This window comes from Gopherus flavomarginatus, chromosome 11 (assembly GCF_025201925.1).
Source record: "Gopherus flavomarginatus isolate rGopFla2 chromosome 11, rGopFla2.mat.asm, whole genome shotgun sequence".
Lineage (NCBI taxonomy): Eukaryota > Metazoa > Chordata > Testudines > Testudinidae > Gopherus > Gopherus flavomarginatus.
This window is the reverse complement of record NC_066627.1, coordinates 34,620,299-34,641,403: the sequence shown is the minus strand read 5'-3', so window position 1 is coordinate 34,641,403 and position 21,105 is coordinate 34,620,299. Positions and strand designations below refer to the sequence as shown.

Below are 21,105 nucleotides of genomic sequence, written 5' to 3'. Positions count from 1 at the left end.
TGCAACTAAGTGAGCTATCAAGCCAGCCAGAATCGAGAGCATTTTAGCAGTACAGTAATCTCCTCTGAAGAGTTTCTGAGATCCATTGTAAGTTATGGGTGCTCAGTGCCTCACAGGATTTGTCCCTTAATATGTGATTAAAACAAGAAATAACTTGTTCACATTTTAAAAATAATGAGGCATTCCTGATTGTTTCCAGTCCCTTTAAAATCACAGAGATTTCCTAAATGTTGTTTTCAGGCATGATCTATCTACAGTAACTCCTCACTTAACGTTGTCCTGGTTAACGTGATTTCATTGTTACGTTGCTGATCTATTAGGGAACAAGCTCGTTTAAAGTTGTACAATGCTCCCTTCTAACGTTGTTTGGCAGCTGCCTGCTTTCTCCACTGTTTGCAGGATTCTCTGGCAGAGCAGCCCCTCCTTGTGGGGATTAGAACTGGGGGGGCCAACAGCACCCCCCATCAGCTCCCCTAAATTCCCTGTAAGGTACGTGGCTCAGCAGCTGCCCAACAGCAGTTCAGGTGGCCCTCCCCTCACTGCTGTGGTGCTCCTGACCTGCCCTCTGTCTTGGAGTTGCTCCAGGGAGCTTGCTGGGGGAGGGGAGGGGGGAGAGGGGTGCTGATATCAGGATGTGCCCCTGCTGCATATGCCCTCCCCACAAACCAGAGGAGGGGGACAGGACTCAGGGACAGAAAGGAGGGAGCTTGCTAGAAGTTGTTGCTTCCTGTCTGAACTGGATGATATGCTTAAAAGGGCAACATACTTGAAGTGGGGTGAGCATACTTAAAGGGGCAATTCACGTCTCTTTCTCTTTCTCTCTCATATGCACGCACTCCCCAGCACCTGGAAAGTCAGCACCTGTGCAGCCATGCATGTGCTGTCAGGAGGAGGGAGTGGTGCACTCCAGCTGGATAGTGTGGGCTCATCATCATGTTCAGTTTTTACAGGGAAATGTTTGCAGCAACTGCCCTGCATCTATTTTGTTTCCTCCCTCCTGCCTCAGTCCATGCTGCCTTTTAGAGTGTGAGGCTACATTAACAACAGCATATTAACCCTTCAGGGCTCAGCAAGTGCTAGTTCCTCATTTAGCAGCAAGGCATTCCCTGGAAATATCCCACCCTCTGACTCCACTACCTCAACCAAGCTTCACAGTCATTCATTGCTGTGTACAATATTAAACTGTTTGTTTAAAAGTGTTTAAAACTTATACTGTATATGTTTATAATGCCTTTTGTCTGATGAAAAACATTGCCTGGAACCTAACCCCTCCTATTTACATTAATTTGTATGTGGAAATTGGATTCACTTAACATCGTTTTGCGTAAAGTCGCATTTTTTCAGGGACATAACTACAATGTTAAGTGAGGAGTTACTGTATTTCTTATTGGTCAGCAGTTTCACAAGTCATCAACCAGTGTAAGAATAGAATCCAAACAGAATGAAGAGCAGGAAGTATTATTTCGATACTGATGATTTGGAGGAAAGGAAATTCGATTAATCCTTTGCTGATAGAGAAATTGGTGGGAGTGCACAGGAGAGCAACAATAACAACAAAAAAGATAAAAGATTTGGAAAATAAGACCTGTGAGGAAAGGTTAAGGAACTGGATATGTTTAGTCTGGAGAACAAATGGCTGAGGGAAGAGATAATTGTCTACAGGTATCTAAATAGATGATGTATACAAGATAGACCAATTATTTTCAATCAGCAAGGACAGAATAAGAGGTAATGGATATGAGAGAGAGAGCAGGGAAATTTCTTGTTAAGTATTAGGGGAAACTTGGTAGCACTTGGGCAATAGAACAACCTGCCAGTAGAGGCTGTCCAATTACTTAAGCTGGAGATATTCAAGTGAAAACTAGAATTGCATGGGTTGTGCATGATTTAGGAATCATTAAATCAGTCCTGCCCAGGAGAGTGGACTGGGTGACTCATGCCTGCCTAGCCAGAGGATTTTGCCATATTATCCTGATTAGTCCAACCCACCAGGGAGGAAGGCCTGTGACTATCTAATTGATTAGAGCTGGAGTTGCTCCTTTCACTTTACTGCCTGCTGGGATGTTATCCCTTCCTTCAGCAAAAGAAGAAACCCCTGTGAGACACAATGCTGACTTGAGGCTTAGTCCTGAAATCCATGGGCTTCAGAGGGAGTCTCGCCTGACAAGGATTGAATGATCATCCCCTTTTTCCAAAATAAAAACATTGTCACTTGAAAAAGAGATGCACTGAGAATATAAGCGAACTGCATGAAAAAACCTACTGGGAGGGAGGTCATAGCTATTTATTTCTGTTTGGAGCCCCAAGTAATGACTTTGAATTAACATCTTTAATTGCTCTAGTGGCAGGAAAGCTCTGAAGCACAATAATGCAAAACCACTTGATGGTGGTAGGGAATGGGATGGAAATTAAGGCTTCTTGATATGAATACAAAATACAGCATGCATCTGCCACTAGGGGATTACGTGCATGTTACAAGTGGGTAGCTTCACTGAAGAAGTCCAAGTTATTATTGTCTGCATGCGTAAAAGAAAAGTATCTGTTCCTTATACATCTGCTGCTAGAATTGTGTTTTAGTGCCCAACTGTTTCTACATGTAGGAGATACTTTGGGCCTTTGTTGAGTGATATTCTAGTATCACTTTTCCAAAACACTGAAATTGCCCGTTCAACTGTGGGCTCAGCTTCTTCAAATCATGAAGATTGTGATTAATACATGTGGGGGGAGGGGCTGGGAGGACTAGAGTATGCCTAGCTAAATAGGTGGCAGTGGGCACCGATGCCCAAAGTGTCCCAATGTGGACAATAGGAATTCCTCTACTACAGCAATATGAAATGAGAAGTATGAAGAATTGTTAACGTGATGGCTTTCAGGCCACACTGCAAAAGACTTTTATTTGAATGTGTGTTCTGTGGGAGTTCATCCTCACTGACCTCAGGTCAACTAACTTGTAGTAAGTAACGTGAGCTTAAAATCCTAGTGAAGACAGATCAGTTTGCAGTTTTAACACTGTTAAACATTGTAAACCCTAGGCTCCCGCACAGCAGGTTGGGATAGACCAGGGGTTCTCAGATTTTTGTACTGGTGACCCCTTTCACACAGCAAGCCTCTGAGTGCGACCTCCCTTATACATTAAAAACACTTTTTTATGTAGTTAACACCATTATAAATGCTGGAGACAAAGCGGAGTTTGGGGTGGAGGCTGACAGCTCGCGACCCCCTATGTAATAACCTCGTGACCCCCTGAAGGGGTCCTGACCCCCAGTTTGAGAATTGCTGGGATAGACTATTCAGAATGGCCTGCTAATTTTTATTAAAACTACAAACTGCCCTATCTTCGCTAAGACTTTTAAGATGTTAGTTACCATGAGTTAGGTAATATGGATTAAGAACATACTGGATTTTTCCTAGTGAAGACAAAGAAGGAGTGGTAAAAGGGGACGTTTTGCTGCTTGGATTTATAGGCTAGCTGAATTAACCCATTATTTGTTAATGATTATATTTTATTGCTAAGTGGTCATCATTTGTGACTATGAGCCTAATTAATCGTTAGGGCAGCTACCACTCTTTGGGTAGTTTTAATTGTTTAAATGACCCTCCAATCAAATAGAGAAAGTTGTACTCATTTCCCTCAGTGTGAATGTGCTCTGCAGCAGACAGGAATGATGGCAGGTGCTGCTATTGCTTGACAAAACAGGTGTCAATGCTTAGAAGCAGGCTGAGCGTGCATTGCAGAATCCATGGGGAGTATGCCACTGAGTGCACACCCACACATCTCTGTTCAGAAGGGAAAAAAGAGAGGCAAATTATTTCTGAGCATTTGTGGTTTGTTCTGAACTTCTCTCTTTGGTGCAATTGTCCAGTGTCTGTTTCTAAAGAGTTTTAAGCAGTATCTTCGTGCACTTATTCAGCAAATAGGCCTGTTGATTACAAACGTGCCTTTGTAACAGTCTTCCAGTGACTTTCACATCAGCTCAAAACTCCTCTGAAGATTTTTAAATGTACCAAATTAAAGTAATTCTCCCAGTTCACATGGAAGGAGAAAGTTGGGCGTTTCTTGTTTTCTTGATGAGAGATGAAGGAAGAAGAGAATAAATTGTATTGGGACACACATTGGGGCACTTATATATAGCAGTTACCATCTTGGCATGTTAACTTCCTCATTGCTGAGTCTGTGGAAAAGGTTCTTTTTACTGATACATCATTTTCCTATAGCTGAGTTCTACTAAGCAGGAAATGTGTCTGGTCTGTATATTTTCCAAAACAAGGCTCAGATGAATCAAAATGATTCAGAAGTATAGCTTTCTTCAGTGTAAGAGCTGGTATTTAGCAAACTGATTTCTTAATTTAAACTCAGGTAGTTACATTTTATCACATTAAGTAATTCTTAAAATACCTGGCAATTTAATCTTCATAGATTTTTTCCGCACACACCCTGGGAGGTAAATTTATCCTACTTTTACATAGGAGGAAACTAAGGACCCAACCCTGCAAATGCTTAACTTTACAAATCTGAGGAGTCCCACGGGATTCCGCATGAGCTTAATGCTAAGCAGGTGCGTAAATCTGAGTAAGACTGGGCCTAGGACACGCACAAATTGCCCAAATCCACAAAAGGTGTCTGTGTCCAGGCCTTAATTACAACTCAGGAGTCCCTATCTCCCAGTCACCAGGCATTCAACAAACTCTTGAACTTTTTAAAAAAATGAAAGCACACATTGAATGTGGAGAAACAAGCCCTGGTTGGCCAGGACTGTGCAAGATCTCTAAGCTCCCTGTGCAATACGAGCACTGGGTTGCTGTTTTCTGCTTCGCTGTTGTGCAAATAGTGGCGTAAATTTCAAAGGAAAATGACAGCTTTTTTCCGAAGCCCCAGAACCATCTCTCTGTGGGAACTGAGTTATTCTTCCTCATAGAGCGGCAAGCTAGTTGTAGAATATTCTTTCACTTGAGAGCTGCTGCTTTTGGGGTGTTATTTGTTTTGTTTTTTTGTTGTTGTTTCTTTTTGAAAATGTCCCAAAGTTCCAGTAAGGCCTGGAGGCTCAGATCTAGAGAGCCTGTAACAGAGAAAAAGTGGAATTTTTCTCAAGACAAACTATAAGGTTACCGGGGGTTTCCCAGTGACAGTAGATTTGGGACAGTAACAGACACACTTCCATGTTTTAAAAATGAGCCCTTTTCTTTCGCTTTATTGTAAGTTTGTTGTATTTTTTTTCCCCTTGATACCTAATTCAGTGGTACCAAAAGGCTCTGCAGGTCAATGTTTACAATTTGAAAATGCACAAGGGCTTAAATAGAGTTTGGATGGCATGAGATTGTATCCATCTTGAGTGGAAATTATGACTTTCACTTTATGGTTGTCCAACCCAGCTCCATTGACTTCAGTGGGAGGTAGATCAAGCCTGAAAGGTGCAGTTGAACACATTTTCCTGATCTTCCCCCAGTGCCAGATGTCTGAGAGGAGTATGCCTTAAAAAGCTACTGAGATACACACTTGGTCAGGGTGTGCCTATGCTGCAAAGAAAAACCCTCAGTGTCCTATCTCAGTTGACATGGACTCGAGGCTTGGGCTCCGGAACTAAAAATAGCAGTGTAAATGTTTCTGCTTGAGCATTGAATCCATACATCTTGGAGTCCAGGCTGTAGCCCAAGCGGTAACATCTACACTGATATTTTTAGCCCTGCGAACCCAAGTCAATTGGCCTCGGCTCTGAGATGCGGTGCCTCAGGTTTTTCTTTGCAGTGTAGACATACCCACAAGTGCATAGACTGTGGGAAGAGAGGTGGAGGTCTCAAAGAAGTTGCTTTTCTCTTTGTATTGTGTGGGGTGGGGCTATGATTACACACAAGGTTGCCCTCCTGGACTGATGAAGTGGGATTCTGTCAGGCTGGAGAATGCTGGAATTGGTAGGGAGGGAGAGCATTAAAGGAAATAACTTGCCAGCCTTTTAAAGTTGGGGCTAAACCTCACTCTTCCATTGCCATGGTCCCAAGATTCATTCTCTCTTTTCTGGGACTGGTCTCTCTGTTGTGGGATGTTTTGTTTAAAGTCCGCAAGGAAACAGGCAGCAGGCTAGAAATAAGGGAGTCCTGGTAGACTGTGCATTCCAGGTATAAAGGACAATTGTATGGAAGGCAACTGGCCAGTTAAAAGCCTTCTAAATCTTTGATTTATAACGGTGATTGTTTTGTTACATTACGGTAATAAGCCAACTGTCCTCAAGCTAAATAAAGTGCATAGAAAATATGGCAACTCCCTTCATTCTACTCACCCAAAAAGCTTACCTACAAGAAAATCAAATGCAAAAACAGAATAAAGAATATATGGGTTGAAAATGGGAAGGTTGCAACAACCAGTGTATTTTGAGTGTAGATAATTTAATGAAGTGGCCATTTATCCTGGGCTGTTTTTAGCAAATGGTTAGTCTGGTAAACCTGTATTGCAGAGATGTTGTTGTGCATTTGCATTTGTTCAGATGTTACTGCTGACCCAACCTTTTACAGACCCACTGATATGGAGCTTTATACTTTTGGTAAAACCCTCAGTGACCGCAGTATTGAAGGATAGTTGTTGCTAATGACCAGCTCTGTCTGTCTCTTTGTATTCTGTCTGTGGCATGGTGGCAGTGTTCTAACAACCAAATGTAACTTGCAGAAATGGCAGTGTATAGAAGATGCCAGTGGGAAACTCAAGCTGCACAAGTGCAAAGGAATGGCTCACCTGACAGCCGCGAGCAGCAGCAAGGGGCTCTCCAATCTCCTGCCCAAGTATTACAGCAGGAAAAGCGAAGACTGCAACTGTGAGGAAAATGAATATAAGCTGAGCCCTATTGGACAGAGAACGAAACTCTTCAAGAAACGTAAGCGACCGCGCTGCCTCTTCTGCAACTGTGTCCTAGAAAAAAGGCTTGCTCTTCGCTTGTAGCAGCATTCTCAAGCTTGAGTGCCTGATGTTAGAGTACCTGGATCCATATGTAGGCACTCAAATCAGTGATCTGATTTTTCAGAGGTGCTGAGTGCCTGCAGCTGTTACTGAAAATCAGGCCACTGATTCAGGTGTACAAATACAGATTTAGGTGTTTAACTTTAGACACCCAATTTTGAAAACGTCCTCAACCTGTGGAACACAAGGATTCTTTGGGATTAGAATACTTTGCCATCCAAAGCAGGACAAAATGGTGTCTGCAGTGGGACCAGGAATTGCCCCTCAGCATTTAATGACTGTGAATTTGATCATCCTGCTGAAGTGGACTATGTTTTTGATGTATATCAAGATGCTTCTCTTAGGGATGTGGTTATGCCTATCAGCTCCTTGGATGCATATTGTGGCATGAGAGAATCCTAATGGGTCCGATTCCCCACTGTCTTCACCTTGTTTAGTCACTTACACCCATACAAATGGAGTGTAAAGCAGAGTTGTTTGGATTCGGCAGGGTTTGTACCTATTTGCTCAGGTGCAAAGCCTATACGAGGTGTAAATCCGTGATGATTCAGGCCCATTTCCTCTAGCCGCTCAAGGTACATTTACACTTCCAAAAAGAAACGGCAGCAGTAAGTCTCAGAGCCTGGGTCAGCAGCTCATGGGGCATGTACTATGGGACTAAAAATAGCAGCGTAGACGTTCCTGCTCAGGTTGGAGCCGGGTCTATGAAACCTGGCGAGGATGGTGGGTATCAGAGCCCAGGCTTTGGCTCAAGCTGGAATGTCTACACTGCTGTTTGTAGCCCCATAGTGCAAGCCACGCGAGCCTGACTCAGTTGACCTGAGCTCTGAGACTTAGAGCTGTTTGTGCTTTTTGGCAATGTAAGCGTACCCTCAGAATGACTGTCAGTAATACACCGACCCTTGTGTCTCCTTTTGATGCCTGAGCTGGTGCTGAGGGAAAAAAGTCAGGTTTTAATCCATTTTAAAAAAAGACTTGTAATACTAGTGAAGGCACTGTCCTCACACTTCTGGGAATAAAATTCTTTATTTATGCACCAACCAAGAAAGGCACTCAGCGCTCATGTGCCTGAGGACCAGCAGGGAGAGCTGCTTTGTGTTTTCCTGCAGTCAGGCCTCCTGACCCTACTCTGAAGAGAGCACCTCCAGGTCCTATCCCCTTTTGATCTCTCTGCAGGCACTGTTAATTAGTTCTAATTGTTTGTGCTTTTAGTGACGAGGACATGTGTCCCAGTGGAGATTTGCACTGCAACCAGTTTGTTGATTTTTATCATTTTTTTGAAAAGTAAAGTAGTATAAAAAACAAAAAATAGAAAACAGAACAAAACAAAACAAAAAATTCAGCTAATCCATTGAACATCAAAGCATCTGTGCCCTCAGGGGCTATACATTTTCAAATGGCATCCATGATGCGATGCGATATATATTTTCTTTACTACATAAACTTTTTCAGAGAAAAAGTACGGATAATGACCCCCACTCTCTTCTACCTCTGCCATGGGTTATCAACAGAGAATGAATGGGGGACCTTCAGCATTAAAAGCCTGGGCCTTTACCATTTGAACTAAAAGAGTAACTCTGTTAGCAGCAGTAGGCTTTTATCTTCTTCTGTGGACCAGCCACTAAAGTGAGGGGACATGTTACATACTAAACCAATAGTTTACAAATGCTTAAAGTGGCCTGTTCCAGGTTACAATAGTTATTGCAGTGCTTGGAGCAGTTACTGCAGTAATTTATTTTTAATAAGGGGGCTTACCCTCTTTGTTCCAGAAGCTGCTTACTTCTAATGTATTTTCCTCACGCTCAACCAACGGTACCAAGGTTGACTCTTAACCAGAGGTTGGATCTAAAGGGGATGACTCCATTTCTAGTTTCTTTGGCACAGATCAGGTGCTTTTCCATAAAGCCCATTCACTGGCTCTGGTTTAAACCTGAGTCAGACTAATATCTGTATTTGAAGTACATAGTCTAATTATAGATTAAAGAGGGAAATGGCAGCTCAGAATTATTTTTCGTCTGTAATGTTGCTTTTGTCTCACTCCACAAATGCAGTGCCTTAATTATTTAGCAGATTAGTCTTTCTCTATAATGACCCAGCACAAGCTTCAAACAGAGAGTTTAAATTGATTTTCTCCCATTATATTTGGCTTGCAAGATGGTTAGTAACTACTAAACTGATTTTTAGGTGAATAAAATTATTGCTTCCAGGATGAAATTACACAGCTACACTTGCTGTTGAAATATGTGGCATAGCAGATAATCTTAAAATAATACTAGAAGTTGCAGCTCAATTAACTTTTTAAAGGCACAAAAAAGAAAGAGTTCAGTTACAGGGACAGGTTGAAGGCTCTTAATATGGAAAACAAAACAATTATATTTAAGTGGGGACAACATAATACTATTAAGTACATCTGCACAGTACTTCATAGACATTAACTAATCTTCACAACATCCCTATATGGTGGTCAAGTGTGTAATTATATCTGTTTTACCTATGCGAAAGACAGAGGCAAACAAGTTAAGTGTGGTTAGGGTACAAGGGGAGTTGGTGTTAGCTCTGGGATTAGAACACTGAAGTTCTGGTTCCCAGTGATATGCTCAGAAGCGGGAGAGTTTTTACTAGATGTTGAGTGATAAGATATGGAGTTAAAGTTAAAAAAAAGGAGAAATTTCAGCTTGCTAACAGAAAACACATTTTCCAGGCCTGTGTAGGTAAGTGTGTAGTTCCTAAGAGGTGTTCAGAATGAGATAGGATAAACGAATAGAAGGAGTAGAGTACAATCTCCCTAGTGCAAATGAGATGATGGACAAGTTGAAGCTAATTAGATCACCTCTGAATCAAGAAGACATACTGAACCTCTTTGTTAGCCCAGTGTGTCCAGGCATAGGATATAGAATCCAAGTTTAGGAACATAGGTCCAAAGTCAGCAAAGCACTTAAGTATCTGCTTAGATATTTTGTTGAATTAGGGTCATAATTGGTGATTTTTTTATCCTCCCTGAAACTTTTTTATTTAAAAAACAAAACAAAACAACAACACGATTTTAAATTCAAGTATAGTCATAGTCAGGTATTGTCATTGTTTGAAAATGAATTGTTAATGCAAAGGATTTTTTTTAAAAGTGGAGTGGGATTCTGGGAACAGAGACCCTAGTGACTTCTCAAATAAATGGGATCATTAGCAAATGTAAGGCCATGTACTCTGCTGTAGGCCTCAGTAAGGAAACACGGTGACTATGTTTTCAAAACAATCAGCCTAGGGAGACTAAGATAGGAGTCTAATGATCAAATTACCACTTCTTGTTTCTTGATTAAAAAAAGGGGTTCTGATGCTTTGTTTCCCACAGCCGGTTGTAGCAGGGCATGGAGTTCAATGGAATGGGTGAGCTAGGGTCAGCTGACATGGACAGTGGAATGCCATCAGGAATTCTTGCACATGCACATTTATTAGCCAATAAATCACACTGTGAAAGTGAGTGGGCACAAAGTGACACAGGTCAATGTAACTTTCTGGTTTGTTATTTTAAACAGCATAAGTGGAAAGCTGGCTTATTGGATTGAAAAGTGTTAGGGCAGGAGAACAATTTCATCTGACTGAGAACATGTACAGAACTGTTGGGTGCCCAGGGCATACAGGATCAGGCTCCAAGCCCATTCCAGGGCCTAGCAAATGCTGCTCACTAAAACAGAGAACACAAGTTAAAAATTAAAACAACAATGCCAAACTGATTTAGACACTTGACCTACCCCTGTCAGCAAGAGCGAGTAAATTCTGGGTTAGAGATACTCAGCTGCTAGGCCTAAGCTCAATTTGGGGCTCCTGTACATTTTAGCTAACCTGAAATTCCTTCATATATAGGGAACAAGGAAAAAGGGCTTTCAGCAGTGTGTGTTCTGAGTATACCTGCTTTTTAGTGCGAGTCAGGGCGTTCTTTGAATATCTTGTATTTCTCTGTCCTCTTAATTTCCTTTGAGTTCTAGATGGCTTGTGATTTTGTACTAAGAAATATGAAACAAAGGTCTCTGGAAGTAAGAAAATTTAAACAATAGTGAGACTATAATAAGCTATATTACACAACTGTCTTCTGGTGTAGAACGTTACTCTGTATAACAAATGTGGTATAGCTCTTCCCCTACTGTGTGATGCTGAAATGCATATGAATAATGGCAGTAATAAATGTGAGTGGTCTACTTCCACTTTCCTGCCTATAACTTACTGAACAGGAAGGAAAGAGCGTTACACAAACTGTTAGTGTATTTTCATTGTAACTTCCATGAGATTTGTTTTGCTGGAAGGTCAGATCCCACTGCTGTGGCAAAATCCCCAGTTTTAAAATCCGACTCTAGGAACCTAAGGCACTTAGGTAGAATTTTCAGAAGTCCGTTCTCCAAAACTCTGTTAAAATATATTGATGATGATAATAGGAAACATTTGGCTGGCATCAGATTTTTTTTTTCCTTATGGCCTATTCAGATAAAATAAATTCCCCATGGTTAGAATCCATTAGCAGAATACTTGCTCACAGTAATAATCTGAAAGACTTTTTCCGTGGTCATTTATGAAATGGAAAATACTTCAGATCCCAACTACCTATGCAGAATGGGTAGCAGCAGGGAAGTGCAAGTGCTTTCTGCCTTTCACTAATACCTCTGCTATGTAGCCGGGCTTCTGCTTTGGAGAAGTTGCCACATACAGCAGTTGCAGTACTCAGTTATCCTTGAGAGAATGATCATTCCTAAGTGATCTCAGTGCTAAATCATGACTTCGGCAGGTGGAAACTAGTAATAAGGCTTGAATGATGGCTTGAGGGAAGTTAATGTAAAGTTGAAGGCTGTGTGTGTTTATGCCAGATACGAAGTTTATGGTTTTATAATAAAGCATTACCGCGTTTCTTTGTGTAATTGAATAATCATTCCAGGTGCTGCAGTGCATGCTTACCACCCATTGCTGAAACCTCAGATGCTGCTACTTTTTGCTACCAAAAAATAACTCATGAAAGAATCGAGTGGTTTAGTCTTCCGTCTGGCTGAGACAGTCCTAGCTGGAGCTTTGTACCAGCCCCCACCCCTGAGAGAGAGAGAGAGAGACAGACCCATGCTGAGGGACACAAGAGGAAAAGGATAGCAGTTGTGGAGAGAGTGTGCAATGATGAGCGATTTAGCTTCATTTAGCATAGATCGATTTCTCCAAACTCGGTTTGTAGATTCAGCTTTGAGGATGTAACCCTACAGTAATACAGGCAAGATATCAGCCAGCTTCTGAGGAAAGAGGTGTGAGATTCCTGGGCCTTCCTGGAGCAGAAGCTATGAAACCTGGTAAGACAATTATAATGACAAGGGATTGCACAAAAGGACTAATATTCAGAGGCCCTGCACGCACGTGTGTGTGTGTACAGGCAAATGAATTGGAGAGCAAAACTTGGTAGTTTGGGAAGCAAATCAGGTGGTTAGACATATAACTATTAGAATTTGTGCCCACAATTCACTTTGCAAACAGGGAGGCCCAGCTGACAATTCATCACTTAAAATATTTTAACCATTCCTCTTGGAATAGATGGCATTTGGGACAAATCACAGTATTAAATGCTCTGATCCAGCACTGTGGGTAGTGAATCATGCTAGCAGTGACAAAAACTTGACTTGATTTGTGAGTTCTCTCATACCAGATTGAGTCATTCTTCATCTGGTGAGATTGGGAATGGCTGCAATGGAGAAGTTCTCTCCTGCATTGTGAGTATAAGAGGATTCTTCAGGGACATGTGTAGGCTGTGGTTCCTTGCAGCTGCATGCTAAAGGCCAGTGCACCAGGTTGGGTACATGAAGTTCACAGGGAAGAGAAACTCTTGACTGGCAGAGAATAACAAGATGAAATAAGAGAGCAACTAAAGAAAGAAGAGTTTGCATTTTGAATCTAATTGTCAGGGTGTAGCTTTTTGGAACATCCTTCTGGTATTGAAAAGATGGGAGTTTCCTCCTCTTATTCAAATATTTCCTGAATTGGAGCCTAAAATGTTTTTTTCTTCCGCTATGATTCACCTGGCTCAATATCAGCAATACATTTTGAGCCTCGGATGGAAAAAAGTGCTGCGCTAGATCATCCAGCTGGTATTCTGCTTTCTGTAGCACATCAACTGGAACTAAGTGCCAGGAACCAAAGCTTAGCGCTAGGAGGAAAGAGATGTTTCTCTTGCTGTTGCATGCCCACCAAGATTCATGAATGGGTCCTGAGCCTCCTGACCAACTTCACCAGGAAATGAGAGATGGGCCCCCTAAATAGTTCTGTGTCAATTATAGGACATAACTCATTTGAACGGTCTATCTTTTTGGTGAGACAACACTCTAGTTAATGTTTCCCATTTTTTTATCCTCTTCTCTATGGGTGTTTCCTCTATTGAAAGGTCTGTCTTGAGCATGGTGGGGCTAGTTTCTTTTCATGCCAGCAGCACCAGATCTCTCTTCGTCAGACTGCAAAACAAAAGTCTCATTCTTGTGGGGCACACTCTCTGCTAGCTTTCAGCTTTGGACAGAGAGGAGGAATCCGGAAGAGACTTGATTCCGGTGAGGCCTGAGACAACCCTGAGTCCTTTGATGCTAAGGAAAGGATCGGGCACCAGCAAGCAGAGGGGCTTTCTGTGGTGGCTTACGGTTAGGTTGTGCTGCTGTCATCCCTTTTTCTGCGAGGGCAAGATCTGGATGTAAACTTGGAACCATCTCTAGAATCTCTTGGGTTTTGAGCAGGGAAGAAGAATCTTGGAAAGCAGTAGTACCAAACAAATTGATGAGTGATTGTGGACAGCTCATGGTGCGGAATGCTAACAGTGTGAGTTTGGGCTGCGTACGGAAAGGCACTGCGTTGTATGGGACTGTGTGGCACTGGAGAGACTGTAGAAGAGGCAGTCAGCTCTGGGCAACTCAGTGTCAGAAACATATTGACAAACAAGGGAATTTAGGGACAAGAAATGGAAATGAGGAAGGGCCAGGTGGGATTGATTTGAGGGGAGAGGTTAAAAACTAAAATAGCTTGTCTGGGAGGAAAAAGGTGAAATTGAGCAAAAGGGTCAGTCTGAGTGCTGGAAAAACTTTCTGAGCTTTGTCAAAAGTGTCTGTGTGGGATGTAATGGAAGTTCAGTTGCCTGGGAGCTTTATCGTAAACTGGACAAAGCTCAGGAGCACATGCTGAAGGGAAAACGCTATAGTGGCCTGCACAGGAATGACCTAGTACAGTGCAGCTCTTCCATTTCTACCGATCAGGGTTATTTTTTGAGCTTTTGCTGCCATCTGGTGACTCTCCTAGTAAAAACAATTTTTAAAAATGAACTATGTTCTCTCTAAACAATATCGCATATCTTCCTCCCCCTGCCTTCTCTGTGCCCATCTGCACTGTATCTGCCCTCACGCTCTCATGCTCCCAGTTACCCATCTGACCATGAAAGTGCTAGTGAGATAACAGCTCTGAGGACAGCTGCAGCAAACACCAAACCTGGAAGGCGGGCCAGTTAATTCCAAATGTCAGTCTGGCTGGTGTCTGAGGAAGGACCCTGGCTCAAGCAAGATCAAATTATAGCACACATTCTCTCTTCCTGTCTTCCAGAGTACAAGCCAAGCTATGTCCGGAATCGCTCTATTCGCTCTGTGTCCATTGAGCTAGATGGAGAAGTTTATAATTTGGGTTTAGAGGACGGCTACCAACCTGTCTTACCAAGGAATATCACCAAAAGACACAAGGCAGAGGGGGACGCTGCAGGAGAGGAGGATAAGGACATCGGAGAATACAGTGGCACGGGCGGCATTGGAGAGTATACAGCCCCTAATTTAATCAAAGTGACTCACAGGTGAGTGCATATAGTGTGTGACATTTGCCCTCGTCACCCATGGGGCAGGTTGAGAAAGAATAGGTGCATTTCTTTTGGTGAGCTAGTAATTTGGATGCTGACACCTGGCCTCTGACTTTCCAGCTTGTTAGAGTGCAGTTGCTCCAGAAACCATTTATTTGGAGGGGGCGGTGGGGAATCTGCCTGGGTTCAGCCAGGGTCGTTGCAGAGTGAGGGCTCAGAGGTGGGAATTTTCCAAAACACTCCGCATTGGCCTAGCTCTGCTCCCATTAAAGTCAGTGGTATAACTCACATTGATTTCAATGGACACTGAGTTAGACCTTTTGAAAATCCCATCCTGACTGTACATTTAAGTCCCTCTTTCTCCCTTCTCTGAAATCGCCATCCTCACCCGCACTAGCATTAGCTTTTCACAATGGATGATTTGCCATCACACAGGGAATAGTGTGTGGCTGCTGAGGGCTGCCCCATGCTCTAAGCTTTGTCTGCACTGGAGACTTGCCGCCATTTCACCTATCAGTGATGGGCCTATTCCGACCCCTAGTGTAAACAAGCACAACTGCTGTTTGCACCAGGAATGATCATCCTTATTTGAGACCAGGATAAGCTGTCCAGTTAGGGTGACCAGATGTCTCGATTTTATAGGGACAGTCCCGATTTTTTTTTTCTTATATAGGCTCCTATTACTCCCCACCCCTGTCCCAATTTTTCACATTTGCTGTCTGGTCACCCTATGTCCAGTGGAACTCAGTGATTCACCTGGTCTGTGCAAGGGGTTGGCTGTAACTGCTTATTCCAAGAATGCACTCAGAGTTCTAGGGGAAGCAGCTGCCTCTCACACTTCCCTCTTGCCAATTCTGGGAACGCGAATGCTGGACTGAGGGGAGAGAAGCATTGTGAGGTGGAGCCTTGGAGGGTGAGGAGAGGGAATTCTGTGGGCTGTGAAGACACCATAATACCGCAGGGAAGCAAAAAATCTGCTGTGTGTGTAAACTCTAGAGCTATTTGCAACTAAATCTGTGTTTGATTAGCTTAGTCACTGTCTTCTTGTGAATTATCTGCAGACAGACCTCCATTATCAATATGGCTGTTATTTTGAATTGTTCACTGATTAGCTCATGTAAACACGCTTCAGTTCCTGCTTTGAAGGCTAGCTCCTCTACTGGTGTAAGGCGGCTTCATTGACGGTAGTGGAGTTGAGGATCATGAGTCAGAATGTGCTGTTTGTGCTGTGTGAGTGGCATCCTGCATCAAATGGTATTGATCCTGCTACCTGATTAGGTGGCTCCCAAGTCCACACAAATAGCTGGTTGTGCAAACACTGCTGCAGACATACCTGAGGAGTCCCATCGGTGAAAGCCGTGGCAGAGAGCTTTTTGTCAAATGACACTTTGAAAATACCTATCTGTGGTATTTGCTAAGCTCCTAGTGTAAAATTTTCAAAAATACCCAAGTTCCATTTTTAACAGTGACTTGGGATTCTAAATCTCATTAAAAGTCAATGGAACTTAGAAGCCCAAGTCATTCCTGAAAATGAGACTTAGACTCATAAGTCACTTAGGTGTTTTTGAATTTTACCCCATTGTAAAAGCTGTAAAAGTTCCTTCCCTTAGAAGCCTAACATTATTTCTGGGAAACGTCTCTTGTGTGTCTCTCTCATAGATCACTTAGGGTATGTCTACACTACCCGCTGTATCGGTGGGCAGCAATCAATCCAGTGGGGGTCAACTGATTACATCTAGACTAGACACGATCAGTTGACCCCCGAGTGCTCTCCCGTTGACTCCTGTACTCCACCACTGCGAGAGGCACAGGTGGAGTTGACGGGGGAGCGGCAGCAGTCGACTCACCGCAGTGAAGACACCGCTGTGAGTAGGTATAAGTGCATCAACTTCAGCTACATGATTCACATAGCTGAAGTTGTGTAACTTAGATCGATTCCCCTCCCGTAGACCAGGCCTTAGTTAAGTGTTATGGGATTACTGCTTCTGAGAAGCTTTAGAATTAGTTAAACATCTGTTAGCTATATGCTTGATAAGTGACTTAGAAGTCTATGTAGCCCAGTCTGAGAGCAGCAATAGGAAATAGCCAGTATATGATAGTTTACAAAGATATTCAAAATGATTGTTTATTACCCTCCAGTTAATTTTCACATTGTCTGTGTGTTATCGTGGTAAATTTGTAGCAAATTCTCCCCCGCCCCTTAATACATTATTTTATATTGCTGAATTGGCATCATTTGCTTTTTGGAGCTTTGGAAGTCAGGCCTTGTCTAAACTACCGCAGTAATTCAACCTAAGGGTACGTCTTCACTACCCGCTGTATCGGCGGGTAGCAATCGATTGCTCGGGGATTGATATATCGCGTCTCATCTAGACGCGATATATCGATCCCCGAACACACTTATATCGATTCCGTAACTCCACCAACCCGGAGTTGCGGAATCGACAGGGGGAGCCGCGGACATCAATCCCGCGCCATGAGCACGGTGAGTAATTCGGTCTTAGATACTTCGACTTCAGCTACGTTATTCACGTAGCTGAAGTTGCGTATCTAAGATCGATTTTCCCCTGTAGTGTAGACCAGCCCTAAGTTACGCTACTCCCACTACATGAATAATACAGCTGGAGTCAATGTAGCTTAGGTTGACTAACTGCAGTGTCTACACCATGCTGTGTTAATGGGAGATGCTTGCCCATTGACTTAACTTACTCCTCTCATTCCAATGGAGTACCAGAGTCCACGGGAAAGCGCTCTGCAGTTGATTTAGCGGGTCTTCATTAGACCCGCTAAATCGACTCCCACTGAATCAGTTTCAGCAGCCTCAGTCCTGGTAAGTGTAGACATGGCCTCAGAGTTATCAAAAGCAGATGTTCCTGTTGCAGGCTCCTACATGCAATGTAATAAACTTTTATTCTCCTGTGGACAGATGCTATATTCTGGAGAATGATACTGTTCAGTGTGACACAGATCTGTACAAGTCACTGCAGGCTTGGAAGGACCATAAACTTCATATTGACCATGAGGTTAGTGATCTTAACAGCTGTATGTATATAATATGCTGCTTTATTTTATTATTTTTAACTTTTGCATTTGGGAATTGGATTAGTTTTTCCTTGGTTTGTGGAGATGAGGGATTTGGAAGAGAAGTTGTCATATGAGGTCTCCCTGCGGGCCTCTGCATTCAGGCCAGTGAATATTTACCAGTCACTGGGGCACAGGGAGATAGATGTTGGGGAGAGAAAGGTGAAACCAAAACCATCACAGAGAACAGGGGAAGGAGATCTTGTAACTACTCAGCAAATCATATCTGGGAACGTTTTTACACTGCAAAGCTTGCACAGTTCATGGGAGATACTGAAGACCATATTAGCTTTGGTAGTACACTAAGGGGCAATCTTATGTCAAGCTTCTTCAGTATCATCCTCTTGTTCCAGCTCTTTGTTTTTTTAACAAGCATGGAATGCGGAAGAAAATTGCCTCATCTCATCTCTCTCCTGTCTCCTCTGTTTCTTGAATAGGGTCACAGGGCAGGATCCTTTGTGTGATCCTCTTGAGTTCTGGGTCCACCACCTGTACACTAGCCTGTCATGCTGCAACTGCTATTTAGTGGTGGTGGGATAGTAACCTTTTTCTCAGTCCTGGATAATATGTTTGCATTGTCTCTCCATGTAAAGAGCCAAGGAGGGAGCCCTAGACCCATCCCTTGAGCATGAATGTGCACTGCCAGCTAGAGTGAACAGTACAAACACACTAGCAACATTACTGCCTTCAGTTACAGGGGAAGGAGCAGATGATGGTCTGGCGCTTTGCTTCTCTCCCACAAATGCATATGCTAACGCAATCAAACTAACTGCTGCCCCATGCCCCATGCAGCCAGAGGTTTCAAATGATTGTCATGTAAAATGGTGGAGACCTGTCATTTCCTCTTGCAATCCTGAAAGGAGAGAAATCTGTTCCTCTTTCAAATTCACAATGGGCCATACCTCTCCTAAAGGCTTCAGTTTGACTTGTTCCTTTCGCTAGGTAACATCCATTCTTTTGCAAGTATGCAAATCAGAACATAGTCATAACTTTCCCCTGCCAGAGCTCAGTATGGTGGTTAAGACCTGCCCTAAATAGGCCATTGTTGGTATTTTGGGAACAGAAGGACTGACTTCCCTATAGCTCCAAGCTCAGGTTTCCATCCTAGGCAGCCAGAGGAAGGTTTGCTCTTGGGCTTTAGGGGGGAGTAGTTTTGGTAATTTTGATCCTGGGGCAGAAGCCTAGAAAAGTATGTGCATCAGAGGAGCATGTATGATTGGGGTAGGAGCAAGATAAGAGTGGGGAAAGAAAATTATTTAATGGACATAGAATGGATGGGAGAAGGTAGGAACCCAACCAATTCATTCTGTGATTTTTGTTGTTAGATTGAAACACTGCAAAATAAAATAAAAAACTTAAGGGAGGTCAGAGGTCATCTAAAGAAGAAGCGACCAGAGGAGTGTGACTGTAACAAGATAAGGTATCTCCACACATACATTAAAGTAGCAAGTTGTAATATGCAACTGTGGCTGATATGAGTCTTGGCAGGCAGGATAAGAACCTGTTTTACCAGAATTAATGCTGATGATGCTAACAGATTGTGTTCTTTTAACAGAAAAGCAGTACCATGAGTATGTTCCACCTGCTAAAGTCCTGAGAGAGTGGGGCTGCAGCAGAGGAGCTCTTAATCCCGTGCGCAGTTTAGCTGAGGCTTTCCTCCCACCTTCTTGTTACACATGAATAATTATGAATCTGAAATAATCAAAGTGATGCTGAGAGAAGCACATTTTAAAGCTGGGGACATTTTTTACAAAGTGACAAGTCTTTTCTCTGGCCTTCTCCTGTCCCTCTACTCCAACAGTTGTAGTGTTTGACTGGGAATGTCCTGCTTGTAGTTACTCAGTTCCGCACTGTAAGAGAAGTAGCAGAACTTGGCATTAATTAGTCCTGAATTAATCCATGAGAAACAGAAATGCCCGTTTAAAATGATGGACAAGGTCAAGCTTCTAACTAGGTTTTAAGCTGCCCCTGTGGTCTAGTGTTGGTGACCTAAGGTCACGCGTAAGGCTCTGTGTTTGTTGTGGAAGTTACGGATTCCGTGACTTCTGCAGCGGCTTGTGTGGCTAACCCCGGGGCTGCCCAAGCAGCTGCCCTGGGGCCAACTGCTTGGGTGACCCTGCGGACAGCCACACTGGCTGCTGCTGGAGCAGCTCTGCAGCCAGCCACTTGGACGGCCCTGGGGCCAGTAACACCAGCCACTGCTCTAGCAGCTGGCCCCGGGGACCATCTGAGCAGCTGTCTCGGGTGGCAGGAGCAGCCACAGCTCAGCGGCTCCCGGTAGCAATCTGGGGCGGCGGCGGCGGCAGCAGCAGTGTCTGGCCCCGAGCTCTCCTTCTCCCTCCACCCTGCATGGCGGCTGGAGCAGCACTGGCCTCCCAGGGCTTCCCTCCCTGAGCGGCAGCAGGCCCCCAGGCGGCAGGGGGAGCAGCAGTGGGCCCTCGGGGCTCCCCCTGACAGCTGGTGCCAGGAGCTTCCCCCCCCATACTATGCCCCCTCACAGTCCTCCTCGGGCCCCCCACCCCCGATTCAGTCAGGGGTATTTATGGTACAAGTCATGGACCGGTCACGGGAAAGAAACAAAAAAAAAGTCACAGGCCCATGACCGGTCCATGACTTGTACCATAAATACCCATGATTAAATGTTAGCCTTAATCATGGGTTCAGATCCAGCTGATCAAATATAACTCTGTGCTCAGATGCAGTGGTGGTGGTGGGGACATCTGAGAACAGAGATGATTCATTAAGCACATTGTTCTGACTTTAGACTTGCTTTTCCAAAGTGGAGCAGTGTCACTTTCTCTGCTTTCAATAAGTATATTGCACAAATGGAGTAGTGCAAAGGTCAGATGAGAGCAAATTGCCCCCCCTTCAGTTTAATCATGGGCATTGTAATCCATTTCCTCAGACGCCGGCAGTAAAATGTCTAGCAACTGCTGGCTGGAAGAAATAGGCATTTTCCAGCTAGTAGGGAGCACCTGTAGCCGTACAGCCAGCACTGGTTTAAACGCACCCAAACTTTTCTTATTAACCGAATTCTAAGTGCAATAATTTAATATCAAAACAGTGATTGTGCATCAGGGACTCTGATTAGCTTCTAATGTCCCCAAGAATTTCCAAAAGGATTGGAAAGCAGCACACACTTTGCATTGGGAGAGCATTTAAGAGCTTCCTGAGGGCTTCAGGCAAACAAGAATAGCAGAGAGTCTTGTAAAATCAGTTGTTAAAGTACTTGAATAAAATTTGCTTT

General features: G+C 43.5%; 1 protein-coding gene across 4 annotated transcripts in view; it reads left to right on the top strand.

Moving 5' to 3' along the window:
- The window catches only part of SULF2 (sulfatase 2), a 247,662-nt gene that overhangs the window by 215,112 nt on the left and 11,445 nt on the right, over positions 1-21,105 (top strand). For all 4 annotated transcript variants that reach the window (XM_050917299.1, XM_050917298.1, XM_050917300.1 and 1 more), the window contains 4 exons: positions 6,656-6,860; positions 14,534-14,774; positions 17,704-17,800; positions 19,184-19,278. In XM_050917299.1, coding sequence (XP_050773256.1) covers positions 6,656-6,860; positions 14,534-14,774; positions 17,704-17,800; positions 19,184-19,278 — 638 coding nt within the window. The remainder of the gene's footprint in view (positions 1-6,655; positions 6,861-14,533; positions 14,775-17,703; positions 17,801-19,183; positions 19,279-21,105) is intronic.